We start from the raw sequence: 23,391 nt of genomic DNA, 5'->3' as shown, positions 1-23,391 counted from the left end.
TATAAGGCACTCATGGGTGGCTTGGTTCGTCCGTCCACCCGTAGGTAGGAGGACTTAAATTTTTGACCAAGGCACTCTTTGGTGGCTTTGTTCGTTTGCCCACTCGTAGGTAGGACTTAAAATTTTTTACCAAGGCACTCGTAAGTAGCTTAGTTCGTCCGTCCACCTGTAGGTAGGAAGACTTATATAAGGCACTCATGGGTGGCTTAGTTCATCCGTCTACCTGTAGGTAGGAGGACTTAAATTTTTGACCAAGGCACTCTTTGGTGGCTTAGTTCGTCTGCCCATTCGTAGGTAGGAAGACTTAGCTTGCTATGAGGATCTGGTGCCCGTTGGTGTTTCAAAACGTCGATCAATCTCGTAAGGATGAGGATTAGGTACCTGTTGGCTTCCTTGATTATCGGTCCATCCCATAGGTAGGACTTAGTTTTGGATGAGGAACAGGTACTCGTAGGCATCCTTGATTTTCGGTCCATCCCGTAGATGGGACTTAGTTTTGGATGAGGATCAAGTGCCCATAGGCATCCTTGGTTGTCAATCCATCCCGTAAGGATGAGGATTAGGTGCCCGTCGGCTTCCTTTCGTAGTGTTTAGCCATGAGGTCTTGTTGAAGTGTTGGCGCTTGTTGGACGAGAGCTGAACTAACAACCGTGGGGGATACGGCCAAGTAGAGGGAAAGCTCTTCATCGGGTTTGGATGGATTGAGGAGTGGTGGAGATAAGAGGTACGCCTTTAGTTCCTCAAATGCTCTTAGTGTAGTGACCGTTTACCCGTAGGCGACTTTGGTCATACGTCTACTCGTAGGTTACTTAGTGTAGTGACTGTACACTCGTAGGCAACTTTGGTCATGCGTCTACCCGTAGGTTACTTAGTGTAGTGATCGTCCACTCGTAGATGACTTTGGTCATGCGTCTACCTGTAGGTGACTTTCAATTTGAGAAGTGAGGGCCACCTTGAGAAGTGGGGTTCACCTTGAAAGGTGATGCTAACCTTGGGAGGTGATATTTTGAGCTGATGCATTGTACAAATGTTCCTCATCTGTTGCCCCCCTTCCATGTTTGCCTTCGCTACTTGAGTTGATTGTTCACTACCTTGGAGACATTGTAGAAGGGTAGACGGTATTGGTCGTTCGCTTTTTTCTACCCAATGCATCACAAGTGGAGAAAATGCTTCTATTCAAATGATATGCTCATAGGAAATAAGTTAAGTCTTAAATAAGCAAGTAACAACAAACTGTGAGCACAAGCTCCCTTTAGTGCTTAGCGTTCCCAGGGTGAGGTAGCTTTTTCCCATCAAGTGTCCCTTGGTGGTAAGTACCTCTCCTGAAGCGGTCGACGACTTTGTAAGGTCCTTCCCAGTTTGGACTAGCTTTCCATGTGTCGAGTCCCTGGTGGCGAGCGCTACCCTTCTTAAAACTAGCTCACCTACGTCTAAGTGTCTTAGCTTTGCCCATTTATTGTAATGCCAAGCAATGAGGTTTTGATACGAAGCTAGCCTTTATTCAATACCTATTCTTACTTCGTCCAGTAAGTCAAGATCGAGACACAGCTCTTTGTCATTCTTCTCTTCATTTTAGTGATCCACTTTGAAGCTTGTAAGTCCTACCTATTCTGGTATCATTGCTTTGGTTCCAAATGCTAGTATGAATGGAGTTTCACCTGCAGGGCTTTGTGTTGTCATTTAATATGCCCATAAGACAGTTGGAAGCTCATCTATTTTGAATGGAGTTTTTTGTGTTGCTTAGGAATAAGTCTTTTTACTCTTCAACTTTGTTGGTCGTCACCTTTTAGTGGTACTTAGGAGGAAGTCTTTTTACTCTTCAACTTTGTTGGTCATCACCTTTTAGTGGTACTGAGGAGGAAGTCTTTTTACTCTTCAGCTTTGCTAGTCGTCACCTTTTGGTAGTGCTCAGGAGTAAGTCTTTTTACTCTTCAGCTTTGTTGCTCGTCACCTCTCAGGAAGTCTTTTTACTCTTCAGTTTTGCTAGTCGTCAACTTTCGGTGGTGCTTAGGAGTAAGTCTTTTTACTCTTTAGCTTTGTTGGTCGTCACCTCATAGTTGGTGGTATTTAGGAGGAAGTCTTTTTACTCTTCAACTTTGTTGGTCGTCACCTTTTAGTGGTACTTAGGAGGAAGTCTTTTTACTCTTCAGTTTTGCTAGTCGTCAACTTTCGGTGGTGCTTAGGAGTAAGTCTTTTTACTCTTTAGCTTTGTTGGTCGTCACCTCATAGTGGTGCTTAGGAGCAAGTCTTTTTACTCTTTAGCTTTGCTGGTCATCACCTTTCAGTGGTTTGTCCAGCCGTAGGCAACTTAATATTTAGATTGTCCACCCGTAGGTGATTTTGGTTGTCTTTGATAAGTGTAAGTATATGGTCGATAGGAGCATTTAGTGGGGTCAAGCGAATGGGTCGGCTATTAGAGTGTCGAGACCTCTTGCCTTCTCTTTGGCCAATCGTTCGTCGTCCTATAGTATTGTAGTCGTCAGCCTTCTCTTCTATTTGATCTTCCTTTCTGTAATATTTCGAAGGGGAGGATAGTGATTATGACCACTTCTACGTTGATCATGCGATAAGACTTGATGCTCTTGCGGTTGCTTAATTTGCACTTCCAACGCTCGTAGCATACAGGCTTTATTTTGTTGGGTAAGTCACTTAATCGCAACAGAGAGTGTCTGCAGTTGCCATTCTACAGTAGTGGGGGGATTTCCAGTTTCTTGGTTGGCTGATGCCATCAATCGAGTATAGCCTTTACGACCTTTTGTCTTAGGGATAAAGCAATGACTGATTACTCGTATTTCCCACAGACGGCGCTAACTGATGATGCCGAAAAAATCATTAGTGAGCCACATGATTCTCTCACACTCGAAACAACACCTACACAACAAAAAGAGAAGACCTCGTAGAGAGCATCGGTGTGGTGCCGGCCAAATACCTTCCGAAGGTCAAGTTAGGACTTCTCACAAATCTAAAGTGCTAGAGCAGGGTCAATTATGCGTACCTTTGCTAGTGAGGGTGTTGGGGCTTTTATAGTAGTAGAGGGTTGACCTCTTTTTCTTGCTGTAGAATTTTTTTCCTTATAGGAGTCTTTGTGAGCGTATTTTGCGGAGTCCTTTCCTTGTAGGAGTTTAACATTGAGCGTGATGTGCAAGATATTTCCTTATATACCCATGCATGGAAGCCAATTCAAGGTTATGTCAGAACCGTTAGCTTTGTGCATCCCTACAGCCTTGAGCCGTCAGCTTTCCAACGTCAACGAGTTGACCCTGTCGCCCTAAAGTTCTTGATTCCCTACTGTCACTTGCCAATGGACAAAAGTGAGGTTGACGGGTCTGATTGGAACTTCGCTTCAAGCCCTATCAGGGTCGTCAGCTTTGCCTACTACCTCGTTAGGGTCGTCAGCTTCACCTACTCCCTCATCAGGGTCGTTAGCTTCGCCTACTCCCTCGTTGGGGTCATCAGCTTCACCTACTCCCTCGTCAGAGTCGTTAGAGATTCATATATCCCCTTCAGCTTATTCTCTTCAGCTCACTATCTTCAGCTTACTGTCTTCAGCTTACTATCTCCAACTTACTGTCTTCAGCTTACTATCTTCAGCTTACTATGCCCAAGATGCTGCCGTCAGGTATGGGGTGGAGCTGTAGACTATACAACAAGGTTGTCTCTCATGAATGAAGTTGACAACCTTGTTATGTCCGTCGCCTTTTTGTTCCGTCATGGATTAATTACAAAATTACCCTTATCAAGCTTCTTGAAATATAGTCCTTCTATTTTGTTATTTAATATATTTCACAACATATAAGCATTTTCTATGTGACTTTGTTTATTAGATAATGTGGTTAATGGGATCCATTTCTACAATTGCACCCACCAATAGCCTTATAACACATGTAAATGGGGTCCATTTCTACAATTGCAACATAAAAATGCCCTAAAAATTAAATACATTCTACATTGATGTATTGCATTACAAGAAAATAAAAGCATTTAAAATTTAGTGTATTTCCCATTTACTCATTGTAACTCATAAAGATGATAACACAGTCCTCGTATAGGTAAGGAATGTTGAAATGGCATACGTAGGTGAGCAGAAAGTAAATGATAACAAATTGACTCAACTACATGGGTTGCATGTAGGGACTTAGGAACCTTTCTAGTGACACTAAAAGCCAATCTTCTAAGGGGTCTCCACAAAAGGCAAAGCCAAAGAATAATCGCTGCTAATGTTGTAACAGAAGAGGAAAAGAATAAAAGAAATCAATATGTAACTCAATAATTTATGAACGCTAAATTTCACATATGTATGCATTTACGATGAAAAAGGATTGAAGATTGAAACATCATCATGAGAATTATAAATTTGATCAATCACGTCTCCTCTACCACCAACAAGGTGCAGCCCCTTACTTTGAGAGTAACATCACAAGACAAGTAGCTTGGTTATACTAAGTATGACTTAAAGCAACAATATTTCTTTTAAGCTACAATATTTCTTTTAAGCTAACCACTATCCATTGATGTTGGTTGAAATCATAGACATTATGTAAAAAGAAATGAACAGAAAATTAAACTGAAAAAACCACAATATGTAATTTTTAATAAATGAAATGAGAGAACATTTATTGCTCTGATACTCTAAATTTTCTTACTCTAGACATATGTTAAACTCAAAGTATTAGAGATGAAGTGTAGGATGGCTAATCATGCATGTCATTGAAGCAGTCACAATCGGTAGTGGCAATTCCAGAAGGTCTACCTCTAGCTGTTAATCTGACATTTGGCATATTCTACAAAGTGCTTGATGGCTGATCACACCCCAGTTCATGAATCTTCTACTAGTGACACAATGGACTCAGCCACATAAAAATCTGCACTCATAAAACAAGCACCTGACAGCACATGAGATGAAGCTAATAGAATTTAGCTTGGAAAATAAGCAATAAGAGAATGTACTTCCTAAGAAAAAGCATCAAATGTTCTTGATCTAACCAGATTTCCAAATGAAGATGAAGCCAAAGCCAAAGTAGAATTTGGCTTGCAAGCTGGATTTACAATGAAGTTTTCTGCAATTCAAATAGAACAATCTAAAAGATAAATACTCAACAACAACCTAACAAAATAAAGAGTGTCTCTAGAGGAGATTCATTTGACTACAAAAACGAAAGAGAAATAGCAATCCAATTGTTTAATCTTTACCATATTTTACCATTATATATATACACTAAATCTCCTCTCTAGAAAAGAAAGAAGTGAGTTCATTCATTCAGCCCATAGAAACATTTTATCAAATACATGGAATGCTTACCTTTGTACCCTCTACCACAATTTGCGCTCCTCTTTGGCCACTGGCATTCCCATCTTGCTGTTGATGTTTATGCCACGTCTGATAGCTCTCCCATTCCCGTCTTGATCTTTGAGAACCACAGCCAAGCCTACATTGTTTTGATCACATGATGCATTGAAATTAAGCTTTACCAATTGATCAAGTGGTTTGGTCCAAGCACTTCCCCTGTTTTGCTCTTTGGTGAGTGGTCTCAAGTAAAAGTCATACTGTTTGTTCAGACGATGGACTAATTGGTTTATGGTGGGTTTAGTGCTTGAAACCAAAGCTTCCTCTTGTGCCATCCAAAGGATTTTCATTGCCACTACTGCATATAGTGTGAACTCATCTTTGGTGATTCTTTCTGCGAGTAACTCACTTGGGGGGTCAATTATATGTTCAACAAATTCCAACACAGTTTGAGCTCGGATCATTTCAACTCGAAAACCCCATCTACCACCATACCACACTCCTTTGGCATAGGGACAACATTGAAATAGATGTAAAAGGGAATCTTCTGCTATTTCACAGAGAGGGCAATGGGTTTTTGAGAATCTGACAAGGTTTTGAGCAGCAACCCTATGTAAAAACATTTTTAAGTTTTCATCAAAGGACACTCTTAAACTTTCATGAATTCTTATGCAGGCCATCTTATCTACATTAGGATTCTGAGAAGGACAGATGCATGCTACATGGGCCCCACACCTTTCTATTGTAATTTTTGCCTTTTTTCGATCATAATTTGAAACTTCAAATAGAAACTTAATGTTGTTGCAATCCTCTAAAACTATGCCGTCAAATGAGCTATTGCTTCGATATTGAAACCACATTAAAGATGATGAATCTAAAAAAAATTCACATGAAAAGAACCATTTTTTATAACCTTTGAAGAAAATGTAGACAGAACAAAAAAACCTTTCAGATCGACTTGCCACAATATCCTTCAGTTCTATTTTTAAAGCAACACAGAAAGCAAATGCTAGAGATTCTGAACCAACCGAGAATGATATGGAGTTTCCAACACTTTGATGGTTGAACCACTTTGGAATCTTAGTTCCTGGAAGGACAAGGTCAAACTGAAACCCACATCCATCATTAACAGAGTCAGATGTAGAACACATTTTAGATGTATTGTAGCACTTTTCAGAAATAGAGTCCTGATGCAATGATCCCCTTGAACCTACCATATTTTGTGGAAGCCCAACCATTTCTCCAAACTGATGCAAATTTAAGAAACTTCAGTTTAGCAAATTTAGTCATATATTATACTTGGGAAAGTTAAACAAAATTGTTTCTTTTTATGAGAAAGGGAGAGACCTGACTCAATAATCTTTTTCTTGATTGTGAATCCAAGGAAGCACACCCTTCTATGCATAAACCTTCTAGATGTGGTGGAGGCATTGGAATTTCTCGAAGGTTCCAACAGTGGTGAAAGAGAAGAATTTTTAATTTCTGAAATCTAATATTGATTTCAGGGAGGGTAGTAATGTTGCTGTAACGGATAACTAAAATTTCTAATTTGGGGAAACAATTAGGAGTATCCATGGCTTTTGGAAAATTGTCACAATAATCCATACAGAGAAAACAAAGATTTTTTAAATCAGAGATGCTACTTGGAACCTCTTTCACATTTTTTAAACTTATACTTAACCTATGAAGGCCAATGAGATATCCTACTGATGAAAACAACGCTTCTATTCCTTGCTCAAGACTTTCACAACCAAAGAAATAAAACTCTTTTAGAGATTTCAACTTGAGGATTCTTGGTATAATTATAAGATTTTGGCATCCCCATAGATTCCAATATTTAAGCTCTTCAAGAAGTCCAACGGACTGATGAACCTCAACTAAATTTATGCATGCTTCAAGGTTCAATTCCTTTATGTTTGGGGCAATCAATGATAAGTCGGGTACCTTTGTAATATTTTTACAATATGACAAATCCATATATATCAATGTTTCGAATCGACACCTCTGTAGAAAGAAGAAATATTTTTTTGAAATTTATTAGTAAAAGGGAAAAAAATTTAATATGATAGGCTCAGAGGATAGATTGAGAAATACAACATGTTCAATTACAAATTATTGTAATTTAAAAGAAAAAAAAAATGCTAAAGATACTACAAGTATTACAATATAAATTCTACAAACTAATGTAATAATGAATGTAAATGTCGGGCTTCAACTAACTCATAAATAAATATCTGAATTGTCTCTTTATGACTGGTAACTCATCAATTTGATCAATTTGTACACTCAATATAATAAAACTTGTAGTGCATGTAACATTACTCTTTTTTTCAAATTGATTTTGTTCATTGAAAATGTATAAAAATATTATTTAATTTAGTACTAAATGCATGGTTCAGTTTTAACCACAAAAAAAAAAAAAAAAAAAAAATGCACCTTAACTTGTTCCCTAAGACTCTAAGAGCACTCATTAACAAAAGCCTAATATGAATTTATAAATGCTAATGATCATACCTCGAAATGCTCGTCCAATTTTATGTGGCTTTGTCGCATCTTGAGTACAACGAGGTTTTTAGGTTCAAAGGTGGAGGGTAAGGAAGATAAAGGAAATTCATTCCAATCAAGTAAGATCAACCCATTGGGAAGAGATTGAAGGTCTTCACAAATTACATTGCAAACTTTCAAATATTTGAGATTCTTCATTTTTTCTAGATTCAACTTCATGTTTTTTGGTTTGGGCAAGCACACTGCTATGCCTCGAATTTCATATGACTCCTAATTGAACAAAAAATTAAGTCAACCACAATGTAGAAAATAATTCACCAAAAAATAATAGATTGTTAAACTTTAAACAAAAGCCATGCTCATAAAATTATATTTTCTTAAACATTAAAAAAATAAAAGGAATAAAAATGACTAAATCCCCTTGTGAAAAAATAGAAAAAAGTAAATCAAAAAAAACTCATACCATATTTTCAATTAGTATTTCAGGAGCATCCTCATAACACAATAGCCTACTACGCTTCTCGATCACTTTTGGTGATTCTTGTCGAACAATTTCCCAACCCATTTGTTGAATCAAGTCATGCATCAATAGTTTGTTATCTTTAGTAACAATTATAAGACACTTATCAATAAGTCTTGCAATATCATAATATGGTTCATGGAGATTGATGTTTCTTAGTATATCTACAACTTCATCTTTGCAGAATCCTTTAAGAAAACAAGCAATATCAAGAAAAATTTCCTGTTGAGTTTGGTCCAATCCATCATAGCTTATTCTGAGTATTTTTTGAATTTCTCCCTTGGGAATTCTTTTGTATTTGTCTAACGCACTTTTCCATTCATGTTTAGTTCTTCCATACAAATCTGCACCAATTATTTTTAGAACTAATGGAAGACCTTTGGCATAATCTATAAATTGGTTGACCAGTTCTAAATAATCTTCCTTGAAATTGTTTCTTCCAAAGGCCTCTTGACAAAAGAGTTTACGAGCTTCACGTTTATTTAACTCCTTCACCTTGTAGTACATTACATGAATATTTTTTGTAAGAGTATCAAGCAAGTGTTTGTCTCTTGTGGTTATAATGATTCTACTTCCAGAAGTAAACCGATCATAATTTTCAAGAAAAAATTCTATCTCATCCAATTTTTCAACATTATCAAGAACTATAAGAATCCTTTTACGATGAAGCCTTTCAATTGTCACATTGATTCCTTTAGATATACTCCCCACCTTCAAATTTTGATACCCTAAGATCTCATAACAAAGTGTCTCTTGTAATTGAACTAAGCCATCAATTGTCCTTGATTTTTCACTAACATTATCTAGAAAGCTGCTTCCATCAAAACAATAATGAATTGTGTTAAAAATAACTTTTGCAATTGTTGTCTTACCCACTCCAGGAAGGCCAAAGATCCCTACAATGCGGACATCATTCGATTTAATATCTAAATACCGACTTATGACGTCATTTACACGAGTATCTATTCCAACAAGATATTTTACAACAGATAATTTCATGTGATTTAATTGAGCACTTGAGATCTCTTTAAAAATTTCTTCAATAAATTCAAATTGAGAGCAGCTGCAACTGTCATTTACATAACATAAAAAGTATGTAATAAGTTAGAACAGAAAATAGAAATACATGAAAAGGACTAAATTCAAGATGCTTCGTCTATGCACTACAACCAAAATATCATATAATCTATATCTACATCTATATAATAATATATAAAAGTAAAAGTGTAGAATTTAATTTTTTTTACACTCATGTTAAGCCACACCATCGGCCATGCCACTAAATATATATATATATATATATACAATATTAATATATTCGATAATACACCATGACTTTACACATTCTCTAACCTCATTGTAACCTATCAATCATACCATATATCTTTTGGCAATATATGACTTCTCAACTTATATCTCTATATTCACTCAAAAAAAAAAAAAGTTATTATTTAGCTAGATTGATTTTTAGCTTCGGTTCTCGGTAGGGAGTAGTTTTTCCTCTCTCTACTGTAGCAGTGTGTTTCCCTTCTTTGTGAAGGAGGCTGTGGTCCCTCTAGTAACGTAGCTACTAGGAGGGTTTTGTCTCTAGTGTAGTAGACTGGGGTAAGTTGTGCTCTGGTGGGGCAGTAGTTTCAGAATGGAGGAATTAACCAATAGGTGGCGGAGTCTCTCGCTAACAAAGGAGGAAGAAGTAAAAATGGATCTGACAAAGGAAAAAAAGGCAACTGGCGCGGTTTTGGCTGCGAAATTTTTTACCCGGAGAAACGTAAACGTTGAGGCGGTGGCAAAGACCTTCAGACCATTATGGCGTACTAGAGGGAGTTTTGAGGTTTGTGAGGGCATAGACAATGTCCTCTTGTTCGATTTTGAGATGGAAGCAGATGCGGAAAAGGTAATGCAGGGACAACCTTGGGCGTTTGATAGGCATTTGGTGGTGGTGCAGCGGTACGATGGGTCGATACCGGTCCAAGATATAGAGTTTAAGACGACCACCTTCTGGATTCAAATTCATAACCTTCCATTTCAGTTGTTAACGGTGGAAGCGGCGGTGAGTATCGGCGAGACTATTGGAAGAGTTTTTAGGCCAAAGGATTCTGGCGAGATGAAGGGTGGGAATTTTATGAGGGTCAGAGTGGAGGTGGACATAACCAAAGCGTTGTGTAGAGGGTGGAAAATATCATGGGATCAATCAGGTGAAGGATGGGCAGCGTTCATGTATGAACGGCTGCCAAACATTTGCTACTGGTGCGGGCTTCTCTCCCATGACGATAAGGATTGCTTGCTATGGCTGAACAGTAAAGGCGCGCTAAGGGTCGAGGAACAACAATTCGGACCTTGGCTTAGAGCTCCGCAGTTCAACCATGGCAGGAAATCAGTCGTTGAGGTGCAAGGTTTCGACCAACCACGACGGATGAAGATGTAGTCAACGGCTACTGGGAATGCGAAATCGGGTCTTGTGGTGATGGAGAACCGGAGTAGTGTGGATCCTGTGTCTGTATGCGCACCAGACGGTGTGCCTGAAACTGTGACAACGGCGTTAATGGAGGTAAACGACGGTGGAGATGAGCAGAGGATTGGTGAACGTATGCATGACGTGGCTGTACGGGAATCTCGGGAGCAAATCCCAGATTTTGAGGAAACTTTAAAAGCAATTGATGATGAGATTTGTAACGGGCCTAGGAGACCGAATGTTAAGGCTGCAGTTACTGAAAAAACGGCAAACTGCACTGATAGCAGCGTGAATCTAGTTGATGTCGTGATCATGGAGGACGATCCGGGATTGGAAATTCAGCAGGAAGATCGGAATGGAAAGCTGGTAGAATTAAAGGCTGATGAAGTGCTGACTAATTTTGAATTTAGTGTGGGCTGGGCTGATCTGGGCTTGAAAGGAATGAAAGACAAAGCTAAGCCCAATAAAGGTGGAAGCAAGGGGAAACAAAATACAAAGCCCAATGGTTTTAGTGAGGGGTCCGGAAATGTTGTATCAAACAAAGGGGCTTTGGGCTTAAAGGAGGGAACTTGGAAAAGAAAGGTGAGACAAAGCCCATCAACTAATATGGATCAAACGATGAGTGTTGATGTTGGGCTGAAGCGAAAAGTTGAAAGCTCAGACAGAGACCTCATTGACGTAAACTTGCATGGAAAAAAGAAGAAAGTTGCAGAGGAAAATAATGGTACAGAAACGGCGGAGGTTGTTGGGCAACCCCACCGAGACCAATGAGTCTCTTAAGCTGGAACTGCCGGGGGCTTGGGAACCTCCGGACAGTTAAAGCCTTGGAAAAGGTGGTGAATAAGGAAGAGCCCAAGATTGTGTTTTTGATGGAGACAAAGTCGAAAAGGGAATGGTTAGAGAAAGTAAAGGATCGATGTAAGATGAAACATGGTTTAATTGTGTCTAGTGATGGAAGTACAGGTGGGTTAGCTCTGTTGTGGAAGGAAGGAATCACTGTGAAGATTAAAACATATTCTCAGGATCACATAGATGCTTGGATAGAAGGAGGATGGGATGGCGGTAGCTGGCATTTCACCGGGTTTTATGGTAATTCTGATACAGCGCAACGACCGGAGTCATGGGCCAAGTTAAAATCCCTTAAGGGAACGTCCTCGGTGCCATGGCTCGCCATTGGAGATTTTAATGAAATTACGGGACTCACGGAGAAAGAAGGTGGCCGTGCACGACCAAGGAGGCAGATGGAGAATTTTGTTGATGCTATAAATTACTGTGGTTTCAGGGAGGTGGACTTCATTGGACCGAAATACACTTGGTGGTATCATCGAGCGGATGGGATGCATATTCGGGAACGACTTGATAGAGCGTTGGCTAACAAGGATTGGATGGATTTGTTTCCAGCTGCAAAATTGTACCATCTCTCTTCATCGGCATCTGACCACTCACCACTCTCACTTCATCTTGTGCCAAAAAGGAAGAAAAAGAAAATAAGAAAGAGTTTTAGATTCGAATCGATGTGGCTGAAGGATAGTAGGTGTGAGGAGATTGTTAAAGCTGCATGGGAGATGGGGGAACATTCAGGTGCAGAGGGTGTACTGAAGAGTTGTTTGGAGCATTGCAGACATGACCTAGAGACTTGGAATAAGGAGGAGTTTAGACACGTGGGAAGGAAAATTTCTGAGCTTCAACAGAAACTGGAGTGGTTGGAATTACAGCCATCTAGTTTTGGTATGATTGGCGAGTTAAGGACCACGAGAGCTAATCTCAACAGTTGGTTAGAGAAAGAAGATGAAATGTGGAGACAGAGATCAAGATTGAACTAGTTTCAAGGAGGCGACAGGAACACTAGTTTTTTTCATGCGAAAGCTTCGGTTAGGCACCAGAAAAATTATATTGATGGTATAGTTGATGAGCAGGGGAGGTGGCAGGAGGATGAGTCGAAGATTGAGGAAGTCGCTGTGGCCTATTTTGAGAAGCTTTTTACTTCAAGCAAGCCAGATGAGTTCTCTGAAATCTTACATGCAGTCCAACCGAAAGTTACAAATGCTATGAATGTTGATCTGACCTGAGTGTACACGGCACAGGAAGTGAGATTGGCCTTGAAGTAGATGTACCCCCTGAAAGCCCCTGGCCCCGACGGTATGCCCCCCCCCCCCCCTTTTTTTCCAACATTTTTGGAATACTTGTGGTGAAGTTGTAACAAGTACAGTGTTAGACTTCCTCAATCATGGTATGTCTCCTCCAAATTTTAATGAGACTCATATTGTGCTTATTCCAAAAATAAATGAACCGAAACATGTTTCTGATTATAGGCCGATTAGTCTTTACAATGTAACTTATAAGATAGCTTCTAAAGTAATAGCAAACAGGCTGAAAAAATTTCTCCCATCCATTATTAGTGATACCCAAAGTGCCTTTGTACATGAAAGGTTAATCACGGATAATGTTCTGGTAGCCTTTGAGACTATGCATCATATTAGTAGGAAAAAAGGGGGTAAGGTGGGTGAGATGGCCATTAAACTTGATATAAGTAAGGCTTATGATAGGGTAGAGTGGGTTTTTGTGGAGAAAATTATGGAGAAATTGGGATTTGATATTAAATTGAGGAGTTTGATCATGCAATGTATTACTACTGTATCCTATGCTATCAAGATCAATGGTCGCCCTAGAGGTCGCATTATTCCTTCCAGGGGTATCCGACAAGGAGACCCCCTATCACCTTACTTATTTCTATTGTGTGCAAAAGGGTTATCAGCTTTGATTAAAGCTTCAGTGTGTAATGGCAGTATGGAGGGGATTGCTATTTGTCGTGGGGGTCCTAAGCTCTCCCATTTATTTTTTGTTGATGATAGCCTTATCTTTTGCAAAGCAACTATTGCAGAATGTGACGCCTTGCAAAGAGTGTTGGGGGTTTATGAGCAAGCTTCGGGTCAGCAGCTGAATAGAGCAAAAACTTCCCTATTTTTCAGCAGTAATACTCCGAAGGAGATCCAGGAGGAGATCAAAAGAAGATTTGGTGCTCAAGTAATCGAGCAACATGAAAAATATCTTGGCTTGCCGTCCCTTGTGGGCAAAAACAAACGCAGCACCTTTAATGATATAAAGGAAAAGCTTGGTAAGAAATTGTCTGGATGGAAAGAGAAGATGTTATCCAAAGCCGAAAAAGAAATATTGATTAAAGCAGTGGCGTTAGTTGTACTAACTTACACTATGAGCTGTTTTAAACTGCCAGATAATCTTTGTGATAAGTTAACGGCTATGATAAGGAAGTTCTGGTGGGGCCAAGTGAAGAACGAAAATAGAATCCCTTGGTTGATTTGGGGCAAAATGTGTGAATCAAAGTCAGATGGAGGTATGGGTTTTAAGAACCTTAAACTTTTTAATTTGGTTTTGTTGGCGAAACAAGGGTGGAGACTCCAAGTAGGCCATGACTCTCTAGTTTATAGAGTGTTGAAGGCGAAATATTTCCCAAGGTGTGAGTTTATCCATGCATCACTTGGCAATAATCCATCATACTCGTGGCGAAGTATTATGGCAGCCCAATCATTAGTTAAAGAAGGCTTGAAGTGGAGTGTTGGGAATGGAGCAAGCATTTGAGTATGGGAGGACAAATGGCTGCCTATTCCTCCATCACATAAAATTATTACTCCAAGGCTTTTCCTACATGCGGACACCAGGGTGGCAGAATTGCTAGATAGTGAAAAAGGGGAGTGGCGGACTGAGGTTATTGACACTATGTTTCTACCACACGAGGCTGACATTATCAAAAGCATCCCCATTAGTGCCCGGCTACCACTGGATAAACTTATTTGGTCCGAAACACCGAATGGTTGATTTACGGTGAGGAGTGCGTACAAGCTGGCTGTGAACCTGCTCTCATCGCCTAATAAAGGTGCCCCGTCGGATGCTAGCAAATTGAGGAGTTTTTGGAGAAGGATTTGGAGCATCCCTGTACCTCACAAAATTCGCCATTTTATGTGGCGTGCATGCCGTAATGCCTTGCTGACGAAGGACAACTTGTTGCGCCGGAAAATAGTCCAGGATGAGGTATGTGAAGATTGCAAAGAGGTGCCGGAGTCGGTGTTTCATGTCCTGTGGGAATGTCGAAAATCTAAAGAGGCAAGGGAGTGCTCCAAGATGGTGTTTCCAGCACTGGGTGGTTCATCCCTGTCCTTCTTAGATGTAATGTGGAAGCTGCTAATGCAGGAGGATGTGGGTGAGGAGCACGTGGCTCAGGTTGCCACGACGGCATGGGCAGTATGGCACAACCGTAATGAGGTTAGGTGCGGCGGAGTAAGTAAGACGGGGAGGCAGATCTTCAGTTGGGCGTCTGAGTATCTTCGAGAGTACAGAGCGGCGATTCTACATGACCAACCAGTTGTTCCGGCGCCTCAGCAGAGTGTTAGGTGGACTCCTCCACGGGATGGTCTCTTCAAGATCAACGTTGACGGAGCAGTTTTCTTGAAACAGAAAGCAATGGGTGTTGGGGTAGTAATCTGTGACAGTGAGGGTAGGCTTGAAGCAGCTCTAAGCAGGAAGATCCCGTTGCCATTAGGAGTAGCAGAGGTAGAAGCCAAAGCGGTCGAGGTGGGCCTGCTCTTTGCAAAGGACGTCGGTGTTAGGGATGTTATACTGGAAGGTGATTCAACAGTTGTGTATAATGCTTTATGTAACTATTCCCGGGCCCCATCTTCAATAGCTGCTGTGACTCAAGGGATTCATGACATTAGCAAAGAGTTTAGAAGTATTGAGTATTCTCACGTGTGGAGACAAGGAAACATGCCGGCCCATATTTTAGCAAAAAATGCATCTAGCATAAATGATTATGTTGCGTGGATTGAAGAGGATCCTTGCTGTATTATGCAAGCTCTTATCCATGATGTAAACTCTTTTTCGTAGTCACAATAAAAGTATATCTATCTTTCGCATCAAAAAAAAAAAAAAACTTATATCTCTATAATGTTTTATTCAATTTTTACTTGCATGATCTCTTAAATTCTTGCATTACAATATTTTTTAACCTTTCCTCTTCTCATTGTAAACTCGGCTCTTTCCTCCATTATATCCCACTCTAACCTTATTCTTCCTACAACCATTCCTCTATTGTTTTAAATTTTCATTTTAATTTCGTATTGCCCCTTTTGTATCTCTCCCCTCTATTCATTCTATGTTTTGCTTACAGATTCTTTGTTATTGTTGATTTGATTGTCACGTCTCATTTATGTTAGCAATGTTATGCTTATGGCCGAAAAGTTTCCAAGTGTTAGCGATATAATGTTACCCAGCTATCACATTCAAATTAATTTATGTTTATTTACTACTAATATTATTTTATCCATATCTAGTTTTTGGTAAAATTAAATCAAGAGACTAAGGTGGTAACTAAAAGTAGAGAGAATCAAATTCTATAAATACTTACAAATTACAAAACATACACACTCAAAATGGCCTCAACTACTGTAGCTTTTGTTAGCTTTAATTATTAATTAGTGTATATCCCGTGCATATGCACGGATACAACTTTAAAAAATTACAATTATACGGTTCAAATTATACATTGTTTTTAGAAGAGATTACATGCTATTAGCTTTATATATATATATATATATATATGATTTAGAATTTAATTGGTTTTAGACTCTTCAATTTTTGTACCTAATAATTCACTTGCCACAAAAATTAAAACTTAGAAGGACACTTGGCGGAAAATTGGACTCCAATTGAAATCCAATTTAGAATCTAATTAGATTTGGACTTTTCGATTTTTACACTCAGTAATTCACTTGGCACAAAATTAAAAATTAAATGGAACACATAGCGCAAAATTTAAAATTCAATAAAAATCGAATTAAATTTTCTCTAAATTTTGATTGTGTGTGTGTGTGTGTGTGTGTGTGTGTGATGTATTAGTGCCATTTTCTAGATAATAGTTTGGCAAGAAAATACAGTTTTGAGTTGTTTGATGTGTTATGTACTTATTTGACTGGTTGATAATTTTTTTTGCAATTAATGCTACACTTTTATTTTTGGATTTTTTTTTTTGAGTTAACAATAATACTTATTAGAACACACATGAAAATAATAATACTAGTGTTTTTGGATTGCTTCTACATAACAACATCAACATACTCTTTTTTTTGTTACTAAGTGCATACAGGTTTACTTGAATAATTAGTAACTTAATATTTTTCATGCGTGTTTTATAGTTTAATCATTAAGTAGAGCCATGTTATAATATTTAGGAATTAGCAAGATCAATCATAATCCACTATTACAGCCTATCAAACTTTGATATTGCCGGAGGTATGTCTTGAATGAAAAAAAAAAAAAAAATTAGATGCGTTTTTCTTTTTGGATATTACAAATTAAAAGTTATGACTTTTTTTTTTTTCAAGATTTTGTTCGGTCTTGGGTCCTGGAAGTCTTTCTTTACTCTTTGATTTTTAAAATTTTGAGATATGTTTTTTGTGTTTTGGATATTAGGGAGAGAAATTTGGTTGTTGATGTGATTTTTTATTTATTTATTTATTTTTTTTTTGGACTTTAGATCCTGAAAGTGTTTGCATACATACACTTTTTTTTTTTATAGGGAATAGAAAAAAAAAAAAAATATATATATATATATATATATATGTGTGTGTGTGTGTGTGTGTTCCTTTTAGGTTTTGAATCATGCTTTTTTTAAGGGTTTGGTTTTGGAAAATTTTTTATGCTATTTACATTATTTTATTTATAAAATTTTGAGATACGTCTTCTACATTTTAGGTATTAGAGGTGACTTTTTTCCCCTTAATCAAGGTTTTGATGTATTTTAGGTCTAGAAAGTAGTTGTTTCATTTTATTTGTTTTTGTCTAACTTATAAATTTTTTAGATACCTTTTCCGTTGATTTGATATTAGGAGGATAAAGTTTGGATATTGAGAAAATTTGTCAAATTTCTAACATAGCTGACTATATTGTAAATATTATATGGAAATGGTTATTTTTATGCTTTACCTTGTAAGTTCTCAATTAAATTTTTATTCATTTGATAATAGAGAAATGTTTTACTAATTATAATAGGTATATTCATATTACCTTTTCATAAAACATTTATGCACATTATGCAAATCAACGACTCATATATAACAAAAGTTGGACCCTAAAAGTTGTGGTTGCAAGTTGCAACATGTGACATGCTCTCTTTGAGCCAAGTTCCTATGCCTTTAAAAGTTTTGGTTAATTTCCGTAAAAAAAAGAAAAAGAAAAAAAAAGTGGTTAATTATAAATTAAATACTAAATTGTATAATTTATGTTGTTAGTGAAATTATAAAACCTTTGGTACACTATATAAAATTTTTAAAATGATAAAATAATCAATCAAGTAATTATTGTCACCAAAAAAATGCAATAAAGTTAATTTTATATGAATTTATGTCCAAATTATATCATACCATATACTATATAATAAAAATTGTATCCTACATTGTAGTTGTGCTAAGTGGATGCCCTCCTCTTTATTTATTTGGTTTATATTTTTCTTTTTCTTTTTTTCTCTTTAGGTCATTTGGTGTATTATAAGTAAATTATAACAATTTCATAGATGCTCTAAGTTGAACTCTATCGTCAATGTTTCAAAAAATTTTAAATAAAAGTTACCCAATTAAAATTCTACTCCAAAGAGTTTTTCAAATTTTGAGAGAAATTTCATTATTTATTTTATATTATGTTAATGGCCTACCACAAATTTTTGGTTTAATAATAAAAGTTTAATTATGTACAAGTCATGGTTGCACTATATAGCGTAATATAAGTATTGACATTTGTATGATATAATTCCACCCTTTCGCTTATTATAAATAAAGTAAAATTATATTAATGTAGTTTACTTTTAAGTAAAACTGTATTACAAAATATTTGAAAATATATAAATAATATTTTGATAAAAAGTCAATTATAAATTTCAAGAAATTTAGAACACGTTTCATTGTTTATTTAAATGATTTTATAATCTATGTTAAACTTGGTTTTACATGGTGTGTATTCACCATGTAACTTAAGTAAATTTTTATTATCTAATTTACAATTCACTTTTAACATTATTATTGAAGTATATTCTTTAGTTTAAGTGTGCATTTGGCATAAATTATTTTTGCCAACTTATTTTACATTTCAACTTATTTTTCCTACTATTTATGGATTCCATTGCACTTTTTTATATTATTTAGGGGTCTCACTATACTATTTCAGCTAACTTTTACCTTTATTTATAATACTTTCAGTAAAAAGTTTTCAATTTAGCAAAATAAAGCGAATTCCAAACGGACATTAAATATGATTTTTGATTATACCTTGCATCAAACATGCATAACACTAGTTGTTAATAAAAGTAAATTACATAAATTTTATAGATGCATGTGAGGAAACAAGTTATTAGGGACCTACTTTTGATGTTTTTACAAAATTTTAAGTACTTTTTTCGAAAACTTTCTAAATATTGCGGAAGAAAGTCCTAATTAATTGGTAAGATTATCCTAATTGTATATTCTTATGTTTTGTCATTGATCTTTGTAGCCACTAGATTAGCAATTAAAAATTAATACTTTCATAATTTGACCCAAAAAAAAATTAAAGCCATTAATGAAAAAAATTAGTGGTAACTGGTGTTAATTTACTTAAAATTTAGTGACTAGACATGCAATTGAAAATTATAAATAAAAAAAATAAAATAAAAAAGTGAAAGGGCAATAATTAAATACCTGTCCTTATAGGTCAAACCAGATATGCTACCAACTTTGTTTAGAGCTTCCCTCCATTTTTGCACCTTCTTTATATTATTTACTTCATGCTTTGCTAAAACTTCTCCAAATTTTCCCTTTTGGTTACGTACTTCTGAGGGATCCACCTTATAAAACACTGGTAGCACCATTTGTCCATTCTTCTTACACTCAAGAATTTCGACGAGTTCATCCAAGCACCAATGAGAAGATGCATAGTTTTCAGAAAATACAATTATGAAACTCCTTGAACTTCTAATAGCCTTGAGAAGTTCAATAGAAATTTCTTCTCCCCTTGGGAGTTCATCATCGATGAAGGTGTGAATACCCTTCAACTTCAAAAAGCCATTCAAATGGCTTGTAAAATCCATGCGGGTATCGTCCCCTCTGAAACTCAAGAACACATCATATTTGTATTGGTGGGTGATGGAGGAAGAGGAGGCTTGTTTGTTTGTTAGAAAAGCCATAGTGAAATGGTACGTTTAAGAAGATCTAAAAGGAAGAAGAGAAAGAAAGCTTGATGAAATTAGGCAAAGGAGAGTGAATGAAAATTAAAATAAAAGGTTTTTCTGAATGGATTTTTGAGAGAGAATGGGAATGGCAGAGAGAAGAAATTGAATGTTAATTGTTGTTTTGAGGCCAAGAAGACTATATATGATAGTCTACAGCGAAAATACTATTTGCAGTCTGATTAACTTATTTAGATAAAACAATTTCATAGCTGGTCGTCCAAGCTGAGAAGACTTGTTCACACTTTCATAGGTATACGCTTATAATGTCCAACTTTTTCTCCAACATCAGCTCTGTCCATTACTCCAATTGAAATGAAGTTTCTATCGTCTACCTCCCATTCTACACTCTCTTGACCTGCTGGGTGTATTTGGTCAATTCTATACTCTCGTGACCTGCTGGGTGTATTTGGTCCGCATGCACCAAGACTTGACCACAGGTCAAAAATCAAAATGCCATGTTCATAGATCTTTACCCTCTAGAATCAACATTTACTTTCATTATCTCTCCAATTTTTATCGTACGAGCTACGATTCTTATTAGAGCCTCTAATGAGAATTTCATTCTTTTCAAGGCTTTTTGCGATATACCCTTATATTCACTTTTCCTCCACTTCCATATCTTTGTAGTGTTTCATGTCTGTTAATGACCTGGCAAAATGCAATCCTATTTGCTTGAATTGAGCAACAGCCTCAAATTACTCCTTTGGGCCCAGTGGATTATATTTTTGGGTCCAATTATAAATATTTATTATAAAATTTTCAATTTATAATGATTTACAAAAAAAGGAAATTAGTTTTTTAAGGAGTAACAAATTAAATCTACTATTTTCAAAAAGTCACAAATTAAATCTTTTAAGTTTAAAAAGTAACGAATCAAACTCTAGTTTCAAAGGCAACAAATTATAGTCTAAAGTTTCAAAAAGTAGTTTTTTTTTTTTTATTAAAATAAAATAAAATAAAAATAAAAAAATAAAAAATAAACTATAAGCTTATATTAAACCCCAAATACAATATAGTTTAGTTAAATAGAATGAAGTTTAATTTATTACCTTTTGAAACTTTAAGGTTTATCACAGCGCATCATTGGCGCGATTGTCACTCCACAAGTACTAAGTTCTTGTGAAATGGTGGGTGGGCAAGGACCGAAATTCAAGTCTGTAGGAAGGAGCTTCACACACATATATATTTATATTAAACTAATCTCATTTTAAATAGATATTAATTTGTTCGTTTAGCACACGTATAAATCATCCCAAGTCTTGGTTAACAAATTGCTACGTAAATTGTACAGGCATGCAAGACTTTTAGAGAATGGTTTGTAAAACAGTAGCAATGACAACATTAATGTCTATATTAGAGCCATTGTGTTGAGGATAAAGTTTGTATGAAATAAATGAAGAAATTACAACTACCAACTTTAACGGCTCACTGCAATTTACTGCATTAAAATTGGCTTCTAGTAAACTGAAAACATTTCCTCATTTCTTGAGAAACCAATCAAAATTAACCTAGTCTTATTTTCTTGTCAATCCTAAACCTTTCATTTAATCAATTGGTTGGGCTGATTCCATATATATATCAAGCAATTTGGTACAGTTTTGGAAGGTTCCTATGAAAGGAACAAAGGATTATGTGGGTGCCTTTTGAAGACAAATGTGCCTTTTGAAGATCACCACCTCTAACATTTGAAGATATTCCCTCATACTCCGGGCCTTCGATTGACTGGAATTGCCTAAGTGCAGAGCTGGGATTTGTATTTGGCTTCGGGATGATCATTGCTCTGCTTATGTTTTGGAAGAGGTGGAGACTGGAGAATACAATATTTCTAACACATTAATAATATTTTTCTTCAAAATCTTCCCTCAGCTATACCTTGAAAATATGAGTTCATAGTTATGAACTTATGAGAAGCAATACAGTTTGGAATAAATTTCCGTTTAAAAGAAAAAAAAAAATCATTATAAGAGAAAAATGTATCCATGCAATTTGAAGCGAGCTCTGTCAAGCAAGATTATTGTAAGATCATCTTAATTAAGTATTAAATCAAGTTGTTTTCATATACAAATAGCTTTAAAGAATTTATTCAGCATAGCTTTAGAACTTTTCTATCCTTTTTCATTCTTCCGAAAATTACAATTCATGGAATTGGATCATGTATATATATAGCTTTCATTACAAGGATATTGTTGGGCTTTGTGGAACCTAGTTGTGTTTGATCCGGATTATGACCCGACCCAAAATAATGTTGTTACGGTTTTTAATGGGAAATTTTCTGAGCCTTAGTCCATGGAGCAGAAGCTTAATTTTTGGCCCTTTTTTGTAGCCCATTGTGAATCCTGTTCGCAGGATATAAAAACTGTTGTTTTGAGACCAAGAAGACTATATATGATAGTCTACAGCGAAAATACTATTTGCAGTCTGATTAACTTATTTAGATAAAACAATTTCATAGCTGGTGTCGACGTCCAAGCTGAGAAGACTTGTTCACACTTTCATAGGTATACGCTTATAATGTCCAACTTTTTCTCCAACATCATCTGTGTCCATTACTCCAATTGAAGCGAAGTTTCTATCGTCTACCTCCCATTCTACACTCTCTTGACCTGCTGGGTGTATTTGGTCCGCACCAAGACTTGACCACAGGTCAAAAATCAAAATGCCATGTTCATAGGTCTTTACCCTCTAGAACTTTCATTATCTCTTCAATTTTTATCGTACGAGCTACGATTCTTATTAGAGCCTCTAATGAGAATTTCATTCTTTTCAAGGCTTTTTGCGATATACCCTTATATTCACTTTTCCTCCACTTCCATATCTTTGTAGTGGTTCATGTCTGTTAATGACCTGGCAAAATGCAATCCTATTTGCTTGAATTGAGCAACAGCCTCAAATTACACCTTTGGGCCCGGTGGATTATATTTTTGGGTCCAATTATAAATATTTGATATAAAATTTTCGATTTGATAATGATTTACAAAAAAAGGAAATTACTTTTTGGAGTAACAAATTAAATCTACTGTTTTCAAAAAGTCACAAATTAAATCTTTAAGTTTAAAAAGTAACGAATCAAACTCTAGTTTCAAAGGCAACAAATTATAGTCTAAAGTTTCAAAAGTAGTTTTTTTTTTTAAAAAAAACTATAAGCTTATTAACCCCAAATACAATATAGTTTTAGTTAAATAGAATGAAGTTTAATTTATTACCTTTTGAAACCTTAAGGTTTATCACCGTGCATCATTGGCGCGATGATCACTCCACAAGTACTAAGTTCTTGTGAGGTGGTGGGTGGGTAAAGACCGAAATTCAAGTCTGTATAGTTGGAAGGAGCTTCACACACATATATACTTAGATTAGACTAATTT

General features: G+C 36.4%; 4 protein-coding genes across 4 annotated transcripts; 2 read left to right on the top strand and 2 right to left on the bottom strand.

The window, feature by feature from the left end:
* Nucleotides 1-5,310: 5,310 nt before the first annotated feature.
* Nucleotides 5,311-9,308, bottom strand: LOC115990896 (TMV resistance protein N-like). The gene is made up of 3 exons (XM_031114663.1): nt 8,253-9,308; nt 6,230-6,531; nt 5,311-5,893 (listed from the first exon to the last, which is right to left on the bottom strand). The coding sequence occupies exons 1-3, from the start codon at nt 9,306-9,308 to the stop codon at nt 5,311-5,313; spliced, it is 1,941 nt and encodes a 646-aa protein (XP_030970523.1).
* A 700-nt stretch (nt 9,309-10,008) lies between these two features.
* On the top strand, nt 10,009-10,734 carry LOC115990895. The gene has a single exon (XM_031114662.1). The coding sequence runs from the start codon at nt 10,009-10,011 to the stop codon at nt 10,732-10,734; it is 726 nt and encodes a 241-aa protein (XP_030970522.1).
* A 794-nt stretch (nt 10,735-11,528) lies between these two features.
* LOC115990894 lies at nt 11,529-12,584 on the top strand. Its single transcript, XM_031114661.1, has one exon. The coding sequence runs from the start codon at nt 11,529-11,531 to the stop codon at nt 12,582-12,584; it is 1,056 nt and encodes a 351-aa protein (XP_030970521.1).
* A 3,193-nt stretch (nt 12,585-15,777) lies between these two features.
* On the bottom strand, nt 15,778-19,984 carry LOC115990893 (TMV resistance protein N-like). Its single transcript, XM_031114659.1, has 2 exons — nt 19,500-19,984; nt 15,778-15,847 (listed from the first exon to the last, which is right to left on the bottom strand). Exons 1-2 carry the CDS (start codon nt 19,982-19,984, stop codon nt 15,778-15,780), a joined length of 555 nt encoding a protein of 184 aa, XP_030970519.1.
* Between the last annotated feature and the right edge of the window lie 3,407 nt (nt 19,985-23,391).

This window comes from Quercus lobata, chromosome 5, assembly GCF_001633185.2.
Source record: "Quercus lobata isolate SW786 chromosome 5, ValleyOak3.0 Primary Assembly, whole genome shotgun sequence".
Lineage (NCBI taxonomy): Eukaryota > Viridiplantae > Streptophyta > Magnoliopsida > Fagales > Fagaceae > Quercus > Quercus lobata.
This window is presented reverse-complemented; position numbering and strand designations above follow the sequence as displayed.